Source organism: Ipomoea triloba, chromosome 14 (genome assembly GCF_003576645.1).
Source record: "Ipomoea triloba cultivar NCNSP0323 chromosome 14, ASM357664v1".
Taxonomy (NCBI): Eukaryota; Viridiplantae; Streptophyta; class Magnoliopsida; order Solanales; family Convolvulaceae; genus Ipomoea; species Ipomoea triloba.
Window position 1 is genome coordinate 12,347,986 of NC_044929.1, and position 22,919 is coordinate 12,370,904.

Here is a 22,919-nt window from a genome sequence, read left to right on the forward strand (position 1 = left end):
GACCAAACACCACCGCCGACCACGTGGCCCAAACCCGAGAGCTCGTGGCGCTGGACGTCGAAGTGTTAGCGCCGTCCCTGTGTGCTAATGTTACCGAGCCCCCGGAGGACGGTTACTTTGGGGTCCACGTGCTCTCCTTGTCGTATGGTCTTCGTTTTCCTATTCACCCCTTCGTTTTGACCCTCCTAAACCATTACCAAATTAGCCCGGGTCAACTAATACCAAATTCTCACTACGTGCTCTTGGCCTTCCTCCTTCAGTGTAGGATGATTAAAATCGCCCCGTACCTAGACTTGTTTCAATATCTCTTCCAAGTTACGGGGTCTCCCACCCCAAAAAGTAAAGGTTTCGTAGCTTTTTCGGCCCGACCTCATATGAAAGTGCTTCAAGACATTAATATTTCTAGTAGGAATTGGAAAACTTGTTTCGTGTTCCTCTTCGTTGGACCCTCCATCCCCTTTGTTTCTCCATGGAATAATTGTTTTAGGAAACATAGAGCTCCTCTTCCTAATGTCGACTTGATTAGAGAGGTCAATGCCTTTATGGGGTCGGGGGAAACCATTTACATTGGACCTATGGTGAGTGAGTTGAGCATGACGGATTTGGGTTTCGCCCCGGGGACCCCACTCCCCGAAGTTGTCGACCTCGGGTCCCACGGCGGCATCGGTCGAGCCCATCGAGGTGGGCTCCGATTCCGAGATCGAGGCCGAGCTCTCGCTTGGGGCCGAGCTCACCTACGATGTTGCTGCTACGCCTCCACATGAGGCCGAGTCTGAGCTCTCCGTCGCGGCGCCTAGAGGTGGCCACCTATTCCCTCCTTGTTCTTACTTTCCAAGATCATGCTTCTAAATATGCCTTGACCACTTTATTGCTTTTTATGTGCAAGAAATTCTTCCATCATGACCTCCCGTGAAGAGATGCTACGTCGTGCCAAGGACCGTGCACCCGTTTCTAAGAGGCAAAAGACCGGAGGTGGGGGGTGGGGGTCGGACTACTCGAGTATCCTCCTCCGGCTTGCGCACGGGTCGTGACGCTGTCCCACCACCTCTCGCACCGGTTGTGACTTTCACCCCTGTACCGCGTCCCCCCCTCCTCTGCGCGGGGACCCCACCTGGGCTCAGGGGGTGTGTCGCAACCTGCTCATGTCCCCCGGCCCGGGTAGTAGTAGAGGCGTGAATGCAGCTAGTGCCCAACTCGTTGAGGTATTGTTCTCCCTTTTCTTATTTTCAAAAATTCATGAAGTATACTTGTGTCGTGTATTTTACCTCTCTCCTTTCAGGCTCTCCTCGGGTGCACCACTGTGTTTGATGAGTTCAAGGCTGCCAAGGAGTAGGTTATAGAGCTTGAGAGACTCTTAGCAGAGGTCAACAAGACCTTGGAGACGGAGAAGTCGTTTCGTCGCAAGCTGACCACTGATTGGCAGGCCGCCAAGAAGAAGCATGAGAAGGAGCTTGCTAGTGCCGTCCCGAAATACAAGGAGTCCGCGCAGTTCAGACATGACGTCGAGGCCTACAACAAAGATCACTTGGATGAGCTAGTGGTAGCATGGCTGTCCTCGAAGGCTGGCAAGGAAAAGATGGGCGAGGAGTGGGTGATTTCTCATGAGGTCAGCTTGTACGGGATGTAGCGGGACATCTATGCCGTTCTTTGACGGAGAGATAACACCTTTGACCCCGTGGCGTGGGGTCTGCCCGCCGAGCTAGAGGACCCGGAGGCGCGGGGTCAGAGCCCGAGTGATGAGGAGGGCCCAGTTAACATCAACCCCGCCTCCGTGGCTGCCCTGGATCACATCAATGAGGGGCTTGTCATTCCTCCTCCAGGCGCCGTCTCGCCTACCTTGGAGAACCTCCATTTCCCTGAGAACATGGATGGGCTTGGTGAGGAGGCTGGCAAGGAAAAGACGGCCGAGGAGGGGGTGATTTCTTATGAGGTCGGCTTGTACGGGATGCAGCGGGACATCTATGTCGTTCTTCGACGGAGAGATAGCACCTTCGAACCCGTGGCATGGGGTTGGTGCGCGAGGAGGTGGGGCAGCGTCATGGCTCAGGCGTGAGTCGGAGGACGACGCCCGGGTGACTCGACCCCGTCCTCCTCCGAGGCTCCGACCTATTTCCTCTTCGGCATGGGTACGGGCGCGCGGTCCCTAGCACGCCGTAGCATCTCATCGCAGGAGGTCATGGTGGGAGATTTTCCTACATATAGTTAAGCAAAAGTTTGATTATAACAGCACTGGTGGGAGAGCTCATACGGTCTTGGAAAATACGGGCAAGGAGGGAGTAGCTAACCAACTCTAGACGAGGCGGTGTGGAGCTCAGGCTCGACCCTAGGTGGAGGCGTGGCGACAACGTCGGGAGAGAGCTCGGCCATGAGCTCGGAGGAGGACTCGGCCTCAGAATCGGAGCCCACCTCGATGGGCTCGGCCGGCGTTACTATGGGACTAGGGGTGACCACGGTTTGATTCGAACCGAACCGGTACAGTTGAAACCGGAACCGGAATCGAAACCATACGGTAGGTTCTGGTTCGGTCCTTAACCGGAACCTATACGGTTCCGGTCAATCTGGAACCGTAAATAATAATAAAAAAAATATGTAGGCCACGCCAGGCGTGGCCTTGTGTGGCCTACTGCTGGCCTGGCTACTGCCAGTCTATAGTAGCCAGTAAGGCTACTACTGGCAGTAGCCAGTACAAAGACTCAAGTGAGTCTTTGAATATTTTCAATTTCAAAGACTCACTTGAGTCTTGTCTTTGAGTCTTTCACTCCTCTTCTTTGGCAGGAGTTTGGCTTACTTTAAAGCTTTAATAACGTGCAAAATTTGAAGTGACAGAGAATCTCTGGCACTTCATTAAAATTATTGGCTCCCTTTGTAGCTTTGGAGGTACATCTGCACAAAGGGAGCCAAAAACTTCCGGAAATTTAGGCTTTGAATCCAAAAATTTCGGAAATTTTTTTAAAAAATAGTCGTTGTATTTGTAAGATCGGATATTTTTTTGTCAGAATGTAAGAACGTATTTTTTTTGTGTACTCTTCAATCTTCATCAGGCATTCAAGGGCTCAAGGCTTCAAATCCTTCAAGAGTTCAAGTGAGGCTTCAACTGATCATTCTTCTATCTTTTATATATTAGTGACTTCAAAAATATTTTTTTACGCAACTTTCAATATTTAACTCTCTCACTCTCTCAATACTCCAATTACTCTCTTACCTATAAGTCTACAACTACAATTTTTTTTTTTGCGCAACTTTCATTCTTTCAATATCTTACTCTCCAACTCTCTCACTCTCTCAATACTTTGATTACTCTCTTGCCTACAATTTTCTCTACATTTTTTATATCTCTACTCTCTACATATCAAAGCTTTTATACTTTCAAGTGCTAAATGGATAGTTCAAGCAGAGCATTCTTTTCCTACGAATGCCAAGCTAGTGGTAGTCGTGGAAATCGTGGCAAATCTCCTGCTGTAGAACCTCCACGGCATTCGGTTCATGGATTTTCAAGAGAAAATCCTTCTTTTGAAGCTCCCCGGCATTCAGTTCATGGACTTCCGAGTGAACATGAATACCACCAATTTTTACAACAACGATCATACTACCAAGACATGAATCCACAACCTCAAATGACGATAACCTCAACATGCCTCTTTTGGTTCCCAACCCTTTCATTCTTCTTTTGATTCTAACACTGCTACTTTTTCGCAGGGCCAGGATGAGGACGAGGAGCCCAAAGAAATTCAACCTTCTGCTGCTAAACAAAAATCCGATCTTTTCAGAGTACACATGAAAAAAATTGAGCACCCTGATGGAAGAATTACAGTTAAATGTAATTATATATTGTGACAAGGAGTACCAATGGTCCAAATCCGGTGGCTATGGGACGTACCGGAAGCATATAAATTCAAAATATCCGGATAAAGAGGTAAATACACAAACACAACAACAAATTGGCAGGTATACAACTAAATCTAGTGCTTTATTTCGTTACTCAGATGAGCAAACTAGACGCAATTTTGCTAAAATGATTGCTATTGATGGTTTATCATTTAGTTTTGGACAGAAAGTTGGCTTTAAAGAATTTTGCAGGGGTGCATTAAATCCACAAATGTGTGATTTACCGCGTACAACGGCTACGCGTCATCTTTATAAATTATATAAAGATGAAAAAAAGAGATTGATTTCTTACTTGGAACCACATAATGGGCGTGTTACTATATGTGCTGACATTTGGAACGACCATTGGAGAGAACATTCATATTTGGGCGTTACTTGTCATTGGGTAGATCAAGAATGGCGGTTGCAAAAAAGAATCCTTGCCTTCCGGTGTTTTGATGAACAACATAATGCACACAATATTTACAGTAAGTTACAAAGTATATTTGATGAATATAAAATTACTAACAAAATTTTTGCAATTGGTTTTGATAATGCATCCAACAATACTGCTGCAATCCCTGCTCTTAAGGAATTATGTCTACCGTATTTTGGAGGTAAATTTTTTCACCAAAGGTGTGTTTGTCATGTTTTAAATCTATGTGTTCAAGCTGGTTTAGTTTCTCCTAGTAATAGTATTAAACCTATTAGAGATGCTGTTGTTTATTTGTGGAAGCATCCCAATGCTCAAAAAGAGTTTAGTCGGTTTTGCAAAAGAAACAATATGCCTCCAAAAAGATTTCCTCGAGATGTTCCAACTCGTTGGAATTCTACCTATACTTTGCTTAGTAGTACTATATATTATAAAGATTTGTTATGTTCTTTTTTTGCAAACAATAGTGATATTCATTTATTTACGCAACATTGGGATGCTTGTACAAAGATTTGTGAGTTATTAAAAGATTTTAATGATGCCACTTTGGCTTTGTCCGGTGTGTATTATCCTACTACACACTTATTTTTAATTTATGCTGTAAATATTGTTGGTAAGCTTTTTGAATATCGTGATGATGATATTTTGAGTGATGCTATTGCATGCATTAGATCAAAGTTTTTAGATTATTATAGAAATATTCCTATTATTTATTTAATTGCAATGTGTTTTGATCCTCGTTGTAAATTATATGGTTTAAGTACTTTTTTACAAACTTATTATGAATGTTTAGAATTAGATGGTCCTGATGATCCGAACTATGTTAATGTTAATTCTATACATAATGAAATAACGAGTTTATTTCATAGTTTGTGTGAAGAATATTTATAGGCTTATGGTCTGTCGTTGAATATTAGTACGTCTTCTCGAAGTACTTCACAAAGCTCACAATCATCCCTACGAAGTAGAGGCTTTAACCTGTTAGCTAGAGCAGGTAAAAGTCGTCGGACCAGTGGGAGCGGGACTAGTTCATCATCTCCAGCATTATCCGAGGCGAAGATATATTTAAATAATGAGTTTGTATTTTTAGATAATGATAATAATCTTGATGTTTTGCAGTGGTGGAAAGACCACGAAATTTTTTTTCCTATTTTATCTATTATTGCAAAACAAATTTTTGGAACTTCTGCTTCTACAGTAGCAGTTGAACAGGAGTTTAGTGCAGGTGGAAACATGTTAGACGAAACTCGTTCAAGAATGACGCCACAGTCAATTGAAATTCAAGTTTGCATATCCGATTAGGGATTGGCAAAAATTAGAGAACAAGATAATGATAAGTCAGGCATCATCAACGATTTCTTTTCCGATGATGCAACCACTACTGCAACCGAAGGGGAACAAACCGACTCCTAAAGTCCTATTGAACTTTCAATAAGTTACGTAGGTTTTGATTCTTATTGAACTTTCAATAAGATACGTAGGTAACTTAATCTTGGTAAAATTAAGTGCAAGCCCAAAATTATTATTATTTTTTTTTTGTTTAACATTAAAGTTTAGAGAAAATCAATGTATTATTATAATCAATGTATTCTAGATTTTAAGAATTGAGTAGTCAATAATATATGAGATTTGAATTTTGTAACCAATGTAATGTATTCTTTTCACTGATTTGAAATCCAATTATTGAACTTGTATCAATTGTATGTTGTATACTTACTAATTACTACTTGCCTACTTCACTACTTCATTACTTGGCCACACAAATACACAATTATGTTACAAGTTACAACAAGTCAACAACTCAACAAGATATTTGAAAATGATAGTAATGGACTCATTGTTATTTGTTAAAATTAAAAAACAAGATAACTTAAAATTTGTACGATAATATTAATATCATAATAGTCATAATACATTAATATTTAATACTACAAATTTACAAAAAAAAAATGCCGGTTAGAACCGGAACCGGAACCTTAATATAAGGTTCCGGTTCCGGTTTAAGCAAACCAGGAACCGTGAATCGGCGGTTCAGAACCGGAACCGAACCGCGGTCACGTCTATCTGGGACCCGAGGTCGATAATTTCGGGGGAAGGGGGGTGCCTTGGGCGAGACCTAGGTACGCCATACTCAACTCACTCAACATAGGCCCAATATAAATGGTTTCCCCCGACCCCATAAAAGCATTAACGTCCCTAATCAAGTCGGCATTGGGTAGAGGAGCTCTATGCTTTCTAAAACGGGTATTCCATAGAGAAATGAAGGGGATGGAGGGTCCAATGGAGAGGAACACGAAGCAAGATTTCCAATTCCTATTAGAGATGTTTATGTCTTGGAGCACTTTCATATGAGCTCGGGCCGAGAAAGCTACATAACCCCTACTCTTTGAGGTTGGGAAGCTCGTGGCTTGGAAGATGTATTGAAACAAGTTGAGGTATGGGGAGACCCTAAAAACCCTACATCGATGGAGTAAGGCCAAAAAATGCACGGAAGACAGGTCGGAGCGGTGCTAACGTCTACTCTCCTTCACTGACGAATTCTCGTAGCTCGAAGAGTGGGGGACTGATGATGGATATATTAGGAAGTGGAGCGGAGCGAACCGACCCGGAGGAGCGGAGCAAGGAGGACTCGAGCGAACCCAAACCTGAGATCAAGCTCCGTGTAGGCCATGGCTCGAGTGCCGACCCCGGGTCGGCACCTTGGACCTCGGGTTAGCCTTAGGCCATGGTGGGTGTCGACCCCGGGTCAACTTCTAAGACCTCAGTTTGGGCCTTAGGCCGTGGTTGGTGCCGACCCCGGGTCGGCACCTTGGGCCTCGGCTGGGTTGCCGACCCCGGGTCGGTCTTGAGCGCTCGGTCAAAGAAGGACTCAGGGGCCCACGGTCAGAGTTTGTTACAACCAACCCCCGTTTTAAGGGGGCGGTTAAAGAGCTTTGTAGTATAAAATAGCTCATTGTTGTCTTAACAAGACATGCTATCCTAATTGTCCTAATACAAACACCCTTTGTAAAACTCTTACACACTATATTTAATACAAGAATTGTCCACGCGACATTCATTCATTATCTTTTCTATCGAATCGTCTATTTGCTATTTGCTATTTGCTATTATTTATTCGGGTTTATTAATTCGGACCCACGGGCTAATTAAATCCATCAATGTAGACTGGATCTTTACCGTCGCCTGTATTTGTTGGAAAATTATGCTATGGTCCCGAGTCCACCTTCCATGTCCATGTTCACAAATTTAAAATTCTATGTTCACAATTCTAGAACTGTATGTTCACAATTTTAGAACTTTATATTCACAATTTTAGATCTCAATATACAAAATTACATTACTCAAAATTCACAATTTTTTGAACTCTATATTCACAATTTTGTTATATAGATTCAAAAATTGTGTTATACTATTGAATATAGAGTTATGAAATTGTGAACATAGAATTCTGAAATTGTGAACCTAGACTTATGTAATTGTGAATATAGATTGCAAAACTTATGAACATAGAGTTCTAAAATTGTGAACATAAAATTCTAAAAGTCTGAACATGGACTTGGGTCCTCCTTGCAAGGTGGACCCGGGTCCATGGGCATAACAACCGTATTTTGTTTTGACTGTGCTTGTTTTTTTTTTTGAATACTACTGACTCTGTTACAATGCAGTATCTATTCATAACTACTGACAGTGCTTGTTAATGTTACACAAATTTAATATATTATGTATCTTGTGGAGTCAATGAGTTGTGATCTTATTACACAAGTAGATGGGGAAAAAAACAAAGAGAAGTTTAAAATAAAAGGGTCACACTTGTGTAAGACCGTCTCACGGATCTTTATTCGTGAGACGGTCTCACACAAGTTTTTGCCAAAATAAAATTGTATAGAAAACGAAAAACTTTGATACAAGAAAGAGATCTAATAATTGACTAAGATTTTGTCAAGCAAGGCAAGCTCTTTGAGAATTTCTACCTTGAAATAAGTAATGTTTAGTTTTTTACAGGGTACGACTGAGTTTAAAATTGTAATTTAGTAGTTTAGTTGTACAGAATATAAAATTGTAATTTTAAGAAAAAGTCGTGCTTCATTCCTAACTTCTTCAACTGTAAAAAAAAATCTATTAACTTGTTATAACACGTGTATACAACTGGAAAGAAAATGACCTAATTAATATTGTGACTATGAATTTTTAAAAAATTAATCTTTTGACTTAGAAACTTTGGGTTCATATTCTTTGAAATATTTTTTTTTGCGAATAATCAATTACTCGGTATTATATGGTGTATGTAAGATCAATAACATTGTTTACAGAATGAATCTACGAGTAACCTAACCTCGTAAAAGCGGAAGCATAGATCGTGTTGATCTCCGGTCATAGTTGATGTCTTGTTGTATTGCCTGTGTTAGTCGTTTTGTCTCACACTTGACTCAGAGCCCTAGATGGTGTACTGGTATTCTCTGAGTAGTGTAAGTACCATGTCTGTAGGTACTATATGATTGTTCGTCCTGCATCCCATCACTGCAGGCTTATATAGGCATAATGGTGGATTGGACTAAACCTAGATGTCCAATCCAACCTATAGCTTAACGGGCCTAGTCCACTTGCACCACATTATTAAGGCCCATATTGGGAAAAGTCTTACAGTCTCCCACTTGGTGCAAGTACTAGCACAACTCTCATCAAAGAACAAAAACACATGAATCATAGCGATATGTCATCTGCTCAACAGAGTAATATCTTTTATGCATCACATGCATTTTTATTCCCCAACTTAAGTCCTTTATGAACAAACCCAACGTTTATTCTTGGTACCTTAAGGGATGTTTCTAAAAATAAAATATGCGCAACTTAAAAGAGAAAATCATCTAATTTGTACAAAAGAGTACACTTCATGATCTCTAAGATCCTTAATGTTAACTATGCCTTAAGTAGAGATCTCTTAATGTTAGCATAATGCTAACTATATTACATGACTAGTTTATAACTTAACTTAAAGCACTACCTCAAACGGCCAAGAGTTTGGAGTTGACACGTCTGTCACTCCCACTCATCAAAATAGCCAAAAGATAGTTTAGTCATAGAAGTATTCCAACAACTTAGACAGTAAACCAAAATTCTAAGTCCATAAATGTGGAATTTTAAATATACACCATAACTTCCCAAATAAGTTTAAGGTCCACTTTATAATGAACTGAATATTATTAGTCTTACTTTCTTGCAAAATTGTCTTGAGCCTTATAAACCAGAATGGCCTAGGATCAATTTTGAAGAAACTAAAGACTCTATTAAATGCTAAGGAATTTATTTAAATAACAGCATATCACAAGTTAAATGTTTTTGTTCTAATAAACTCCTTAATATTGTTACAACATTTTCATAAATATGTTGCACAATCAAATGTTCAATAATTTGAACTTATGAATTTATATGAACAAATACAAGATTGATACTTGTGGAATCTTTAGTGGAGCATCTTAATGATCTTTTCTAAATGATCACTCCCACTGATTAAAATATTCTTCAGCAGAATTAATGATATACGTACTCACAATTGATTTGACCAACTAAATAATGAAGATATAATTTCCCACCATTAGTTGGGCATACTAAATAATCAATATTTGGTTCCAATCCAACTAAAGTAATAACTAATGAGGACATAACTCCCCACCATAGTTGGACATACTAAAATAATAAAATACGTACACTTTCTAAAACCAAGTTGAAATTTGGCTTGAAGAGGTACATTTTATTCTTGGAAACCAAAAGAGGTGTATCGAATATATCATGTAACTTACTACAGTTAGTCCAAATAACCGAGCAAGATTCGCGAAATAATTAATAAAAGTGGTTAAATTTTGGGAAGTAACTAAATACATGTTTTGCCAATGCAAACCATGAAAACTTAGAAGTATAATTGAACTAAATTTATAAATTCTAACATTGTGATAAAATTATTATCTAATGGGTTGAGAGATTTATTGATATAAAACTTGCCTGTAGGCTAAAGCTTTATTTCTATTAAATCCAATTAAAACCCTTATGAAAAATTTCATCTCAATTACTAAATAGACAGAAGAATCTAGAGACATAAAACTTGCCTGTGGGCTAAAGTTTTACTCAATTAGATCCAACTGAAATTTTATGATGAAACAATTATCAAATGAGTTGAAGAATCAAGTGATATAAGACTTGCTTGTAGGCTAAAGTTTTAATCAACAAGAATCATTACAACTATTATGATAAATTAAGAAATATGATCTAAAGTTTGCATCATAAAATTAAACTTTATGATAGAGATGGAAATTATTTACAAATAACCATAAAATAAATAAATTTATTTATTTCTATCATTACTGATAAAACTACTAAACTACATTCCGATACATAATTGCCTGTGGGCTAAATTATGATCATAGTTTAGTATTTAATCCTAATTAATCATACAAATATAACGAAATTGCCTGTGGGCTAAATTCCATCATATTAAATACAATTAATCACAAATAATTTGTCTAAAACTTTATGTGATCAAGATAAACCGCTCAATATATAATTTTAACTGATTGAAGATGCTGTGGCTACTCCCCAACCAAATTAAAATTATAAGATCACTAGACAATTATCAATTCATTGCCTTAACCTTTATGTGATTCAAACTTAAGAGAAATCAGTAAATTAAAGATGCTATGGCTATTCTTTAATGAACTGAAATCAAATCACATTGGCAATGAATAATTTAAAAAATATTTTAACAAACAGATTATACCAGATCGTGATGGGAAAATCCAAATATATGATATTTAAGGGGACTAGTGACACTAGATGTTTTAAGTCTTGGCCATAAAACTAGTATGCCTCCTCAATTCATATGCACTCAATGTATAACTGTTTGGGGTACAAACCTAAAAAAAAAAAAATTTGTAGGGTATATACCAAAACTGCATGGTTCACCTATGATTAAAGCTTAAATGGGTGAACTAAATCAATGGACCAAATATGCTTAAATTCAGGCACTACCGTAACTAGAGTTTATGCATAAGTCCAACTTAATTAGGAACTAATACAATTCAATCCTAAATTTATGCAGTGCTAAAGGCATAATAAAAATAATATTGCATAATTTAAAACAAAATATTATGCTTAGGACAAATATGCATAAATAAAAACATTAAACTCATATATTCCAAACAAATTGCATAACTTAAAATAATTTTTAATATGAGTTTTCAAAGTATAGAATTAATATCCAAAAGCTAATATGAGTCCAAACTAAAGAGACCCAACAATTTTTTATGTTTTTTTAATAATGCTAAGGGATATATATACTTTGAAATTTCAAACTTTAAGCCCATGGGAGAATGTTTTAATGCATAAAGATCAAATTGATGAGAAATATATTGAATTTACAAATTTTAACAATATCAAACCAAAAGAATATGTTGTAATTTGTAAATCAAAATCTCACAAACCCTAATTGTATAATTAAACCTAATATTATGCACTTAATGTGATCAAATGCGTGAAACAATCTAAAGAGTATGAATCATATACATAACCAAATATGGGCAATTACATTAATCATAATTCCAAAAAAAAAAAAACTAAATGAATTATGGAATAAATATCCAATAATGGCAATAGTCAGTTGCCTAAAAAAAGAAATTCATATCTTAAGCATTGCCACAAACATAATTGGAAACAATTCAGGATTCATAAATAAAACCATAATAATAATAAACCATAATAATAATGTTAACATTAAAGTATTAATTGTAATAGGTAACCTTATAATTACCATTAACATTTAATAATAACAACCAAAGTATGGTAATATACCTTCTTTAATGTTTTCATTTTCCTTAAAGAAATAAAATGTGGTAGGTTACTCGTAGATTCATTCTGTAAACAATATTATTGATCTTACACTGTATGAAAGTAACTTACTTAATATCGTAATGGGATATATGAATTCCAAAAGAAAATTAACTGAATTAAGTAGGCCATTATGTTGTGCAATATGGAAAATAACAAAGATAATAGTAGATCTAGTGTCACTCGTTCCATGAGTGCAAATTATTATGTAGATCCGGGTCTATCTTACAAGTGGACTCGGGTCCAAAATATACAATTTACCAAAGTTGCAAAAATCGCTAGATGCCTAGGCGCCCGATTTTTATTAAGGGCATTATAAGGGGATTAAGGGGTTCAAGGTAAGGGAGTAAGTCAGTCAAACAAGGCCACGTGCTAGAAGCCTAAGAGGATAGAGAATCTGAAGTTTGATATACTCTGTTAGTCTGTTATCGTGCTAGAAGCCTAAAAGAGGATAGGAAATCTGAAATTTGATCTACTTTGTTCTCTTGCTTCTCTGTACCAAGTACCAACGCTCGCCGAGAAACTACGGAGAAGAGAGGACAACGAATTTAAACCAGATTTGAAGTCTGATGTTTGAACCAACGCTCGCCGAACGGAGGGGGAGAGGAGATCTGAAATCTGAAGTTTGATCTCGTCACCGCCCTGGTCGAGGAGATCTGGGTTGCATGGCTTCATTCTTGGTGGTAGGCGACGGCGAGGGCTCCGTTCTTGGTGATAGGCGACGGCGAGTGACGGCGAGGCTCTGTTCTTGGTGGTTGGCGACGACGAAATATCTGTTCTTGGTGGTAGGCGACAGCGAGCAACGACGGCGACCAGATCTGATTTGCAACTAATCTCCGTAGTAATTTTCGATTTTTTTTTTGGGTTATACCGGTCTATGCGGCGCCTAGACCGCCTAGGCGGCTGGCCGCGGAGGAGGCCGATTCCGGCCTTCCTCGACGCGGCCAGCAACTGCCTAGCATCTAGGCGCGATTTTTGCAACCCTGCAATTTACATACTGAATGTTTGCAATTTATATACTGAATGCTCACAACTAATAAATGTTCACAATTTATATAACATTCAATATGTAAATTGTGACGGTCCGTGTTACAAGGTAGACCCGGCTCCATTGTATAACTATTGTTCCTTGACTACATCATTTTGTAATTTTTTTTTCATTTTTCAGAATTTCTAAATGAAAAATGGGCTGCTCTTTTAAACCCATTATAATTACTAGTCATTAGCCCACTTTTAAATCATTCTATATTTTTCCTATTTCATTTCTTCCTCAATGAAGGCAACCTTAGCTTGCAACATAAAATTATAACTAATAATGAATATCTAACTTTATTTTCTTATATACTTGCCTAACCTATAGGCAATGTCCTCCTTTGGTGTGATTTATAAAACCACAACAGTTATTTTAGCCAATGAAGGGCAATCACTTAGTCCTCCATTTAAAATTTTCTTATTTCTCCGTTTAATAAAAATGATTAATATGTAATTTTATTGTTGAACCCTCTTACCCCAATCTAATTTCTCTCTCTATTGTAAGCCTTTTTAATTGAATGATGGAATTACATGTTAGGCATATTTATTAAATGGTGGAATGAAAGCATTTTAAAAGGAGGATTAATTGTTGTATGCAAATGAAAGTCAATGACTTAATGTGATAAAATTTAAAAAGTATGACTAAATGTAACAATATCACAATAACCAATGACTAAATGTGAAAGTTACTCTTTTTTATATTTACATGTTTTTCGATTTGTTCCATAGTTTCTTATTGGTACTCAAATTCAAAGAAAAAGGTCATTCCAAAAGACGAGTCTTATATGTGGGAGAACCCTTAAGCCTAAGCACCATTCCACAATATCTTGTGGAGAGTATCAAATCCAAAGAAAGAGATCATTCAAAAGGCTAGCTAGTGCTATAAGTCGGCCTAAGCACCATTCCACAATATCTTGTGGAAGGTATCAAATCCAAAGAAAGAGATCATTCAAAAGGCTAGCTAGTGCTATAAGTCGGAGAACTGTACCCCTAAAGTTTAAGTACTATCCCACAATATCTCGTAGAGGGTATTCGTTTCATGCCACACATTAGCCTCTCAACGAGAGTATCATTGATAGGCCACATATCTATATTTCTATGGAATAGCTCACGAATCACACATGGAAGGTAAATCACACTAAAAAAAGAATTATATATTTCGTGACCATCTAAATGCAAGAATCATGTTTTAAATTATTCACTCAGTTGATCCTTTAGGGGAATTTTTAGTTTTCATCTTGTTTGAAATTAAGATATAATGTCCTTATACATGTTGGATCCAATTAATGTTTGTCACCCAAGTGTACCCAACGTTAGGTAATATATAGTACAATTTTTTTCAAACAAATGCGGCAACAAGTTAGTGAATTGACGTGTTTGTTGAAATAGTATGCATTCATTGTGACATTATAATGTTCCTTAACCACATTTCACTACTCCATCTCTTTACTGCATGCCACGTTCCTTTGTTTGTCCCGGCGGCGTATACTATAATTCGTAACAATTAATAATTTCCACCACAATAATAATAATAATAATAATAGTAATAATAATAACAATAATAAATACTTAGCGGAAATTATGGTACCTGTGATTGGTTAGGTTGTTGACACTTTGACAGCTGCTTGATGAATGTACGAGTAAGGCTAATTCGTTTGGTTAGATTGTTGGTACATGTGATTGGAGAAGACTGTTCGTCTTCTCCGCCGGAGAAGACGATTGTCCGTCACCATCGTCACTGTTCTTTTGCCAGAGAAAATTATTCCGGTCAACAATGTTGGCCAGAAAATTAATGATCAATTTTTTCAGGTAAATAATCGGTCATTTGGGTTTAAATGTATCCAAATGAAAAGTTTGAGTGTTCAATTGAACTTTTTTAATGTTTGGGGCTTAATTAACCTTTTGAATAAAATTTGAGGGTTTATTTGACCATTTTCCCCAATTAGTAATTATTGACGAATATTTTGTTAAAGTAAGGCAGGCTATCTAAGAGTCTCTAACTTGAGATAAGTGGTATTGATTTCTTAGAGAGTATTTTGTTGCCATCCAAGCCTAACATTAAGCCATCAAAATGTAACGTTGTTTGTTAAGTAAATATAATAAAATAAAAATATAATTTTATTACTAGTTATAATTTTTAATTTAATAATAAAAGCTTGATCCTGAATTGGTAATATATTTTGTATTAGAACTTTACTGATTATCAATTGTTATGTATTTGTCTATTGAGTAATTGAGTTAAAAATTTTGTAGTAGTTTAGTGGTACGGAGTATAAAATTGCAATTTAAAGGAAAATTAATGCTTCAATTCCTAACTTCTTTTATTGTAAAAACAATCTATTAACTATTGCGAAATTGGACATATTCTTGCGTGAATCATTGTATAGTTTCAATTGCAAGAAAACAATAAATAGAGAGAAAGATCAGAGAGAGAAGAAGAAAAAGTTGAACTCAGAAAACCTAGAACCTCTTTCATTAAATAACCACTGATATACATAATATAAAATAAAGTGGGAAAACCATATTTAATCATGAAAGAAAAAAACTAGGGTAATAATAGCCACAAAAATAGATATATTTACCGTACTCCCCCTTGCCCACAAATAATGTGTTCATTTTAAGAAAAATGTACCAAACAGAAAAAACGTAGTTTTTAACTTTCAGCCAAACAGAAAAATATAGATTTCTGACGTTCAAACAAATATTAGAAAATTAAATTATTTTTTAAAAAATGAGTCATTTTTAAAAATTATTTTCCAAAATTATGAAAGTATTGTTGGGATAAAGAAAGCCTTTAGTCAAGAGAATAGCAAATCTGCTTGAAGGTAGCCAAGTTGTCTTGGAACAAAGCAATAAAAGCGTCAATGCTTCCATCTCCAGTGAAGGAAGGAAGAAAAAACATCAATCCTTCAATCGGCAAAAATGTCGGCATGAAAATGTACGGACATCCAGTTCCAAAATCTAAGTCATAGAATGGAAACCTTAGCAAGCTATCAACCTCCAGATTGGGGCAAAGAATGAGCTTGTCCACGTCAGCGGTTGGAACAAAACCGTCTTCCTCAACGATCACCTTGGAATTCGCAAAATCTAAGAACGATCTGAAGTAGTTGTTGTTGACCTTCGAAACGGCATCGTGGATGAGCATAGCTGTGTACGAAAGAGGCTGACGCAATAAGTCTTTAACCTTGGTGGTGGGAAATGCCCACAAAACCAAGTTGCCGAAATACTCGTTGGGAACTTTGGGGTTAAGGCGAGCACGACCATCAACTGCGATTCTTATGTGGGTAGTTTCGTAGTCTCCGAGGTTTCTTGCCTTGGTTATGGCCCGCCATAGATGAGCCACAAGGCTTTCGAAGGTACTGTATGGCCTAGCGTCGCCGTTCATGATAGAGGCCTTGGCCTTGAGCTTGGTTAGAAACTCTAAGGTGAAGTGGACTTTGTGAACCACTATGTCATCCAAGAATGTTGCATCATCTTTGTTGAGGAAATGGTCGTTTTTCTTTGGCATGTATTCCGTCCCGACGTGATCGTACTCGATTCTAGGTGGGTTTCTCGGGATGAAAATGGTGCGGTCGCATAGTGGTAAGGGCTGAATCATAACCTCGCGACAAGCTTTGCCCCATGCAACCAGGAAATTGCTCGTGGAGTGGCCATCCGCCACAAGGTGGTGGTTAGTGAATCCGACCACTAGAGAGCCGCATTTGAAACGTGTGACTTGGACTTGGACCAACTCCGCCACCCCCATGAGACTAGGGTGAAGGTTGAGTAAAGAGGCACATGGCTTGAAAGGCATTACGTTATCAAGAGTGGTATCACCTGATGCCTCTACAAACTTCACCCCTTTGTCATTCAGCAAAATAACGGAGTTACCCTTCTCGTCTTTTCCCAATCTCCCCGCCCACTCCCTATATACTGCAAGGGCTTTTTTAAGCCCTAACTCGATTGTGCTATTCGAAGGGGTGGGTGGGCGATAGGCATAAATAATACCCATATGAGTATCAAAGGAGACCTTATCAAACACACTAAGAGGAACATGGCTTGTGGTTAATGGAGGATTGCCTTCATACAAAGGTTTCACGATTCTCGTGCTTTCGATCTTAATATTCATGGTTTTTCCTCAGATTGAAGTTGATCTGAGTTTTGGTGGATTGGAATGTAGGTTGGGGTGTATATATAGAAGAAATCATGCAGACGTGTACTGTGGGTTGTTTGGAGTTATTTTCATTTGGACAAATGACGATATGCATGTTAGTTTGCGTGTAATTATAATTCACAAATTAAATTATTATATTATTATGGGAATTTAATTTAATTCCAAACAGCTTCCAGCTGCATTTCGAATCTTTATTCCTTTTTGCACTTGTTTAATTTTTGATATTAATTGTGCTCAACTGGCACATCTGTGTTTCTTTTTGAATAAAGGTTACAGGATCGAAATTTGGTGGTGAAATATTGATTACCTTGTAAAAAAAAAACTATTTAAATTTTTTTATAATGCATATTATTCACCCTGTAATAGTAATTTTAAAACAATTAGTAGTTTTATAATAATGCAATATCATCAAAAAGTAACAATTTTAATTGCATGTAAAGGTTATCTAAACATTACATTTTAAAAAGTAGTAGCTACTTTACAATTCTAAATATTTCTACATTTATATTTACAAGTAGCATCATAATACAATTTCTAACATTTATATTTAGAAATAGCATCATCATTCATGTTGAGATTATCTAGCCCAACACCACTACTTTGATTGTTATCGACGGTAGGAGCAACAGATTGGAACAACTCTAGATGTGCACTACATAAATCTTGCATCAACTCCATAATTTTCTTATTTTGCTCTATAATCTCCTTTCATTGTTATCTTGCTCTAATTGTTTAATTCTTTCCTCACAAGTTGCATGTGAGGATGATTCTCCATATCTCGACTTCATCTTTCTCGCCACCTCGGGGAAGTAGTGTTTGGTATCTGATCCAAACCAAAACACACAACCTCTTTTCTTGAGACCACCTGCTACCTCATACGAAGCAGTTGCTTGTCAAAGTTCAGGTTCAGTTTGATGCATTTGACTTACAGTTTTCTATATTGATTGATTGACAACTTTTTAGAACTCATATTAAAAAATGTTCACTTATAAGAAAGCAAGTGTAATATCAGTATTTCCAACTTAATTACCAATCTAAGTTTACCCTTTTCTCCATATTGAAAAATGTTCACTAATAAGAAAGCAAGTGTAATACGATCAAATAGATGAATCAGAAAATTTCGAACAACCAGAAAAATGCTATTGTATTGACACTGTACTAAGGAAGATCCAATATTTTCTACAATATGTAATCATGCATTTCTATTTTGAAGTTACACATCGCTGTCTTAATAATCTTCGAATACTTTATATTAACCACATTGAACAGAATGTACACATATTCAGAAATAAAAAAAGGTGGGGTAAGTGGAGTGTTTCTGGATATGTGCAATCATTTGGAAATATATAACTACAACATAGTTTTATATGTAATGATGGGAGATTATAGGAATTGAGAGTCTTACCATTACTTAGCTTGTTGAGCTTTTTTGCACACAAAGTCACAAACTTATCATCAATCTTTTTTGTATTTGTGTGTAGCTTGAAACTAAACTGCATTTAATGGCTCCGATCCCAGCTTTTCTTTCTATCCAACAATAATAAACCAAACATTAATGGTGTTGTTAAACGTTAAACTATATTTAAATATTATTAAATGACTTACTAATCTTCGCATATGCTCAGTGATCGGGATTGAACCTCCATTGTGTAGCAACGATCCCATTCCCCGGCAGTATGAATTTGTATTATTTTTGTTCTTCTCGGATATCGTTTTGAATCCGTCCTTGTCCCAAAGGTTGTGATACTGAGCCAGAACCGGAGCAGCCATCCATTGCAGTAGTGGTTTACCTTTTGCCAAGTTGACGCACACCTGTCACAACGCGTTGGAAAGTCTTTTGGCAACTTTTCTCTCATATATATTCCGGATGGCTGCTTCATCTTCTGGATTCCACTTATAGGTTTTCTTTTATAAAATTAAAAGAAAACAAATTGTAATTAGTAAACATCAATAAGAATTATTGTGCCAATTACAATTATAACGTAATTTACCTTGAATTCATTAAACCACCTCTTCTTCATACCTTGAGTTTACACATTAATTACTGTCTTAATTAATAATCGTCTAAGTATGTGAATACTTTATTTACTCCAAGTTAACTTTTACTGAAATTAGCTACTGACTGAGTATTGAGTAACCACTGAGTACAGGGAATAACAATCATAAGAAATCCTTTTGGTACAGACCAATCACCAAGCATAAGAAATCCTTTTAATTAAGTTCAGGGAATAAAATATTCATTGAGCTCAAGTAACTGTTAATGTAAACAACCACAAAGCAACGACGGCAGTGGTCTCGCAGGAATGGCGTAAATATAATCATAGAATCAAACAAATTATATTAACCATATTGAATAGAATGTACACATATTGGTTCTAGGAATCTAGGAACAACTTTTTGAACACCACATTGAGCAATTCTAAGATGAACTAAACACATGCAACCTGATTTTATGGCATTGCCAGAGCATCAATGGAAAAAAAAAAAAAAAAAAAAAAAAACCTGAACTAAACAAGTACCAAATTGGCGAGTAGAAAAAACAAAAACAGAAAAGCCTATAGCCACACAGGAATGGCGTTGCGTAAGGGCAAGATAAACCTAGCAGTGGTCTCGCAGGAATGGAGTTACGTAAGGGCAAGATAAACCTAGCAGTGCTCTCGCAGGAACGGCTTACCTTAGATCGGTTGTTGTCGCGGTCACTGAGGTCGCTGCGATTTCCCGGCTTAACTGAAGTCGGTTGCTGCTGACGGCAGTGGTGTCACAGGAATGGCGTAAGGGAAACAGGCTAACCTGAGGTCGGTTGCTGCTGACGGTAGTGGTGTACCTGTGGATAGGTGAAAATAGAGAAACCTATCAGGAATGGCATACAATCATTATTATTACATGGACCCCACACACCTGTGTAGACTAATACATTTTTAATATTTAAAAAGTATATATATTATTTGTGTACCTAAAATACATTATTTGAATACTGAAAATATATTATTTTATATATTATCAAATAATGTACATTCAGTACACAAATAATGTACTTTTAGTATATTAAAAATGTATCTTATATTCATGGTCGAGTCAAACAATAATTTGTCAATGGCGTAAGGGCAAGAGGCCAGGGAAATTTTTTATTAGAAGGAAAAAAAACACCTTCTTAAGGCCATCCTCAATAGTGTGAGGTTTTTTACGAGATTTTACAGATGTGATTAGGAAAGAGAAAATGAGAGTTGATAAAATAAAAGAAAAAAAATTAGTAAAAAAAAATTTTAATAAAAAATTTGCGCGCCAAGGCGGACGCGGGAGTTGCCCCTCACGCAACTTCCTCATTTGTGGCTCTCATAATTCTGGAAAAAAAAAAAAAAAAAAAAAAAAAAANAAAAAAAAAAAAAAAAAAAAAAAACTTCATATTTTCAGGAAGACTTGTGACCTTCTCTCTCTCCAATCTCTTTCTTTCATGGTGACATTTCTTCTCTCAAAAATTGTGCAAAATCTTCTATTGGAGAATGCCTAAAGGAGAGGGCGCCAAATTTTTGACCAATATAATCCAAAAAATACCGTCAATTGTGTATTACTTTTTTTTTTTTCTAAAGAAGAATAAATATTCAATTCTTATATCCATATTAATAAAATAAAATTAATTAATTTATAAATCACAAACATAAATTATAAATCACTTCAATAGTTTTTAGGCAAATGAAAACACATACCAAACACTAATTAAAATAAGCATTTAATAATTTAACTTTCAAATCTAATTTAAAATTCACCCTTGTCATCTTTGGATTGCTCATTATCATCATGCTTTGACGATGTGACGGATCTTTCAACTTGTACTTGATTCCTCACTCATGGCTACGGTGGCTTGCTCCTCAAATTTGGAATTTGAGTTAAAGCATCAAGCAAAGGGGCAATGGAGGCAGCTCAGGGAGCCTACGCAAAGGGAAGATGACAAAAATCTCTAAGTCCTATTAAAAAACCGCATGTAGGGAAGGTCGTAGAGACCGAGCATCAGGCTATCCTCTCTAGTCAAGAGGGTCAATGTGTGTAAAAGGTTGGTAATGTTTATACTTTCTTTGCTCGTCAAAGACAACTAAAGAAAATGTGGGACTCGTGATGGGGTCATAGAACCCCTGGATCCATTTTATTGGATAAATCTTGACCCAATGGGAGGAGGGGGGTCCATTTTTGTTGCTAAGAAAGAAGGAAGCATGGTGGCCCAAGGAATAAAATGCTAAGCTAAATAGGTGTAGCTATCAAAATTCAAACCTACATCCTATGGAATAACAAAACAAACACCAACCACCCAAGCTACGTACTCATAGCTCATATACCAGAAGGTAGGATGCACTACTTACCCATGTGAATATTGTTGACTTCTAGGTAATGGGGGTACACCGTACACATGTGTGCCCAATAATGAAGGCAAACCAAAATTTTACATTTGTCGATCATTCGGAAGGTCTTCAACACTATATAAGAGGGTTTGATGTCTCCCTTTAGACATCACCCCTTGGACAGTTAGACCATTATAACACTCATGGCTTAGTGGCTTGTGGTCCTAACCTTCAACCCATACACCAAGGTTTGACTGACCATCGTTTAGGGCTAGTATCTCGAGCTTTGCACATACCATTCTAGGCTTATTAGCGCCCCAAGCAATAATATTGCTATTTTCTTACCCCCTCTATTCTATACTTTCGTACTCGATTTATGCTGGATCCGATCTCAACAAGACCATTAGTGTGTATAATATATATATATACACGCGCGCGCGCACACACACACATTCACATGGTGGGTCAGGTGGGGTTCTATGCGGGTTTAATTGTACATAAAACCTTAATCCAATGCTATCCACTGTGAATTTAATTTTTAAGACCCATCCAACCCACCAACCACTATCATCCAAAAATACATGATCCATGCGCAGTGAATTTGGGTGGATATCCATGGGACGGATTGAAATTGTCAAGTTGGTCAAGTTGTTGGCTTGGTAAACACAAGATTTCAAGTTCGACTCCTAGTGAAAATCTCAACCACGTTGATCAGCTAGTTATTTTGGTACCCACAAAAGTAACATATTGACTATATTGATTTGAGCTGATTAGTCACATCCAAAAACGATATGAGGTTTCCTTTGTCCTCCAAAAATCATATGGAAAATAACAAAGATAATTTGGTTTCTTCTTAAGTAGATCTATTGTCACTCATTCCACAACTATAACATTCTCTAATTTATTTTTATTTTATTTTATTTTTTCAATTTTCAAATGAAAAATGGTCTACTCTTTTGAGCCCCTTATAATTAGTTAATTACTACTGTACTCCGTATTAATTAGTCCACTTTTAAATCTTTCTATATTTTTCCGATTTTATTTCTTCCTCAATGCATGAAGCTAGATAGCCATGCAGCAAAGCTCTCTCCTTTAAAAAAAGTAACCAAAAAAAAAAAAAAAGTTAGGTATATTTGCCCATATACCCAACCCATGTGAAGCAGGTTAGGGTTACTTGAACCCTAGCCCGCGGACTTAGCAGGGTACTGTAATGTTTTGGATCCACCAATAG

At 37.0% G+C, this 22,919-nt stretch overlaps 1 protein-coding gene across 1 annotated transcript; it reads right to left on the reverse strand.

The window, feature by feature from the left end:
• Positions 1-15,649: 15,649 nt before the first annotated feature.
• On the reverse strand, positions 15,650-17,332 carry LOC116005234 (agmatine coumaroyltransferase-2-like). Its single transcript, XM_031245500.1, has one exon. The coding sequence runs from the start codon at positions 17,310-17,312 to the stop codon at positions 15,999-16,001; it is 1,314 nt and encodes a 437-aa protein (XP_031101360.1). The 5' UTR covers positions 17,313-17,332; the 3' UTR covers positions 15,650-15,998.
• Positions 17,333-22,919: the final 5,587 nt, after the last annotated feature.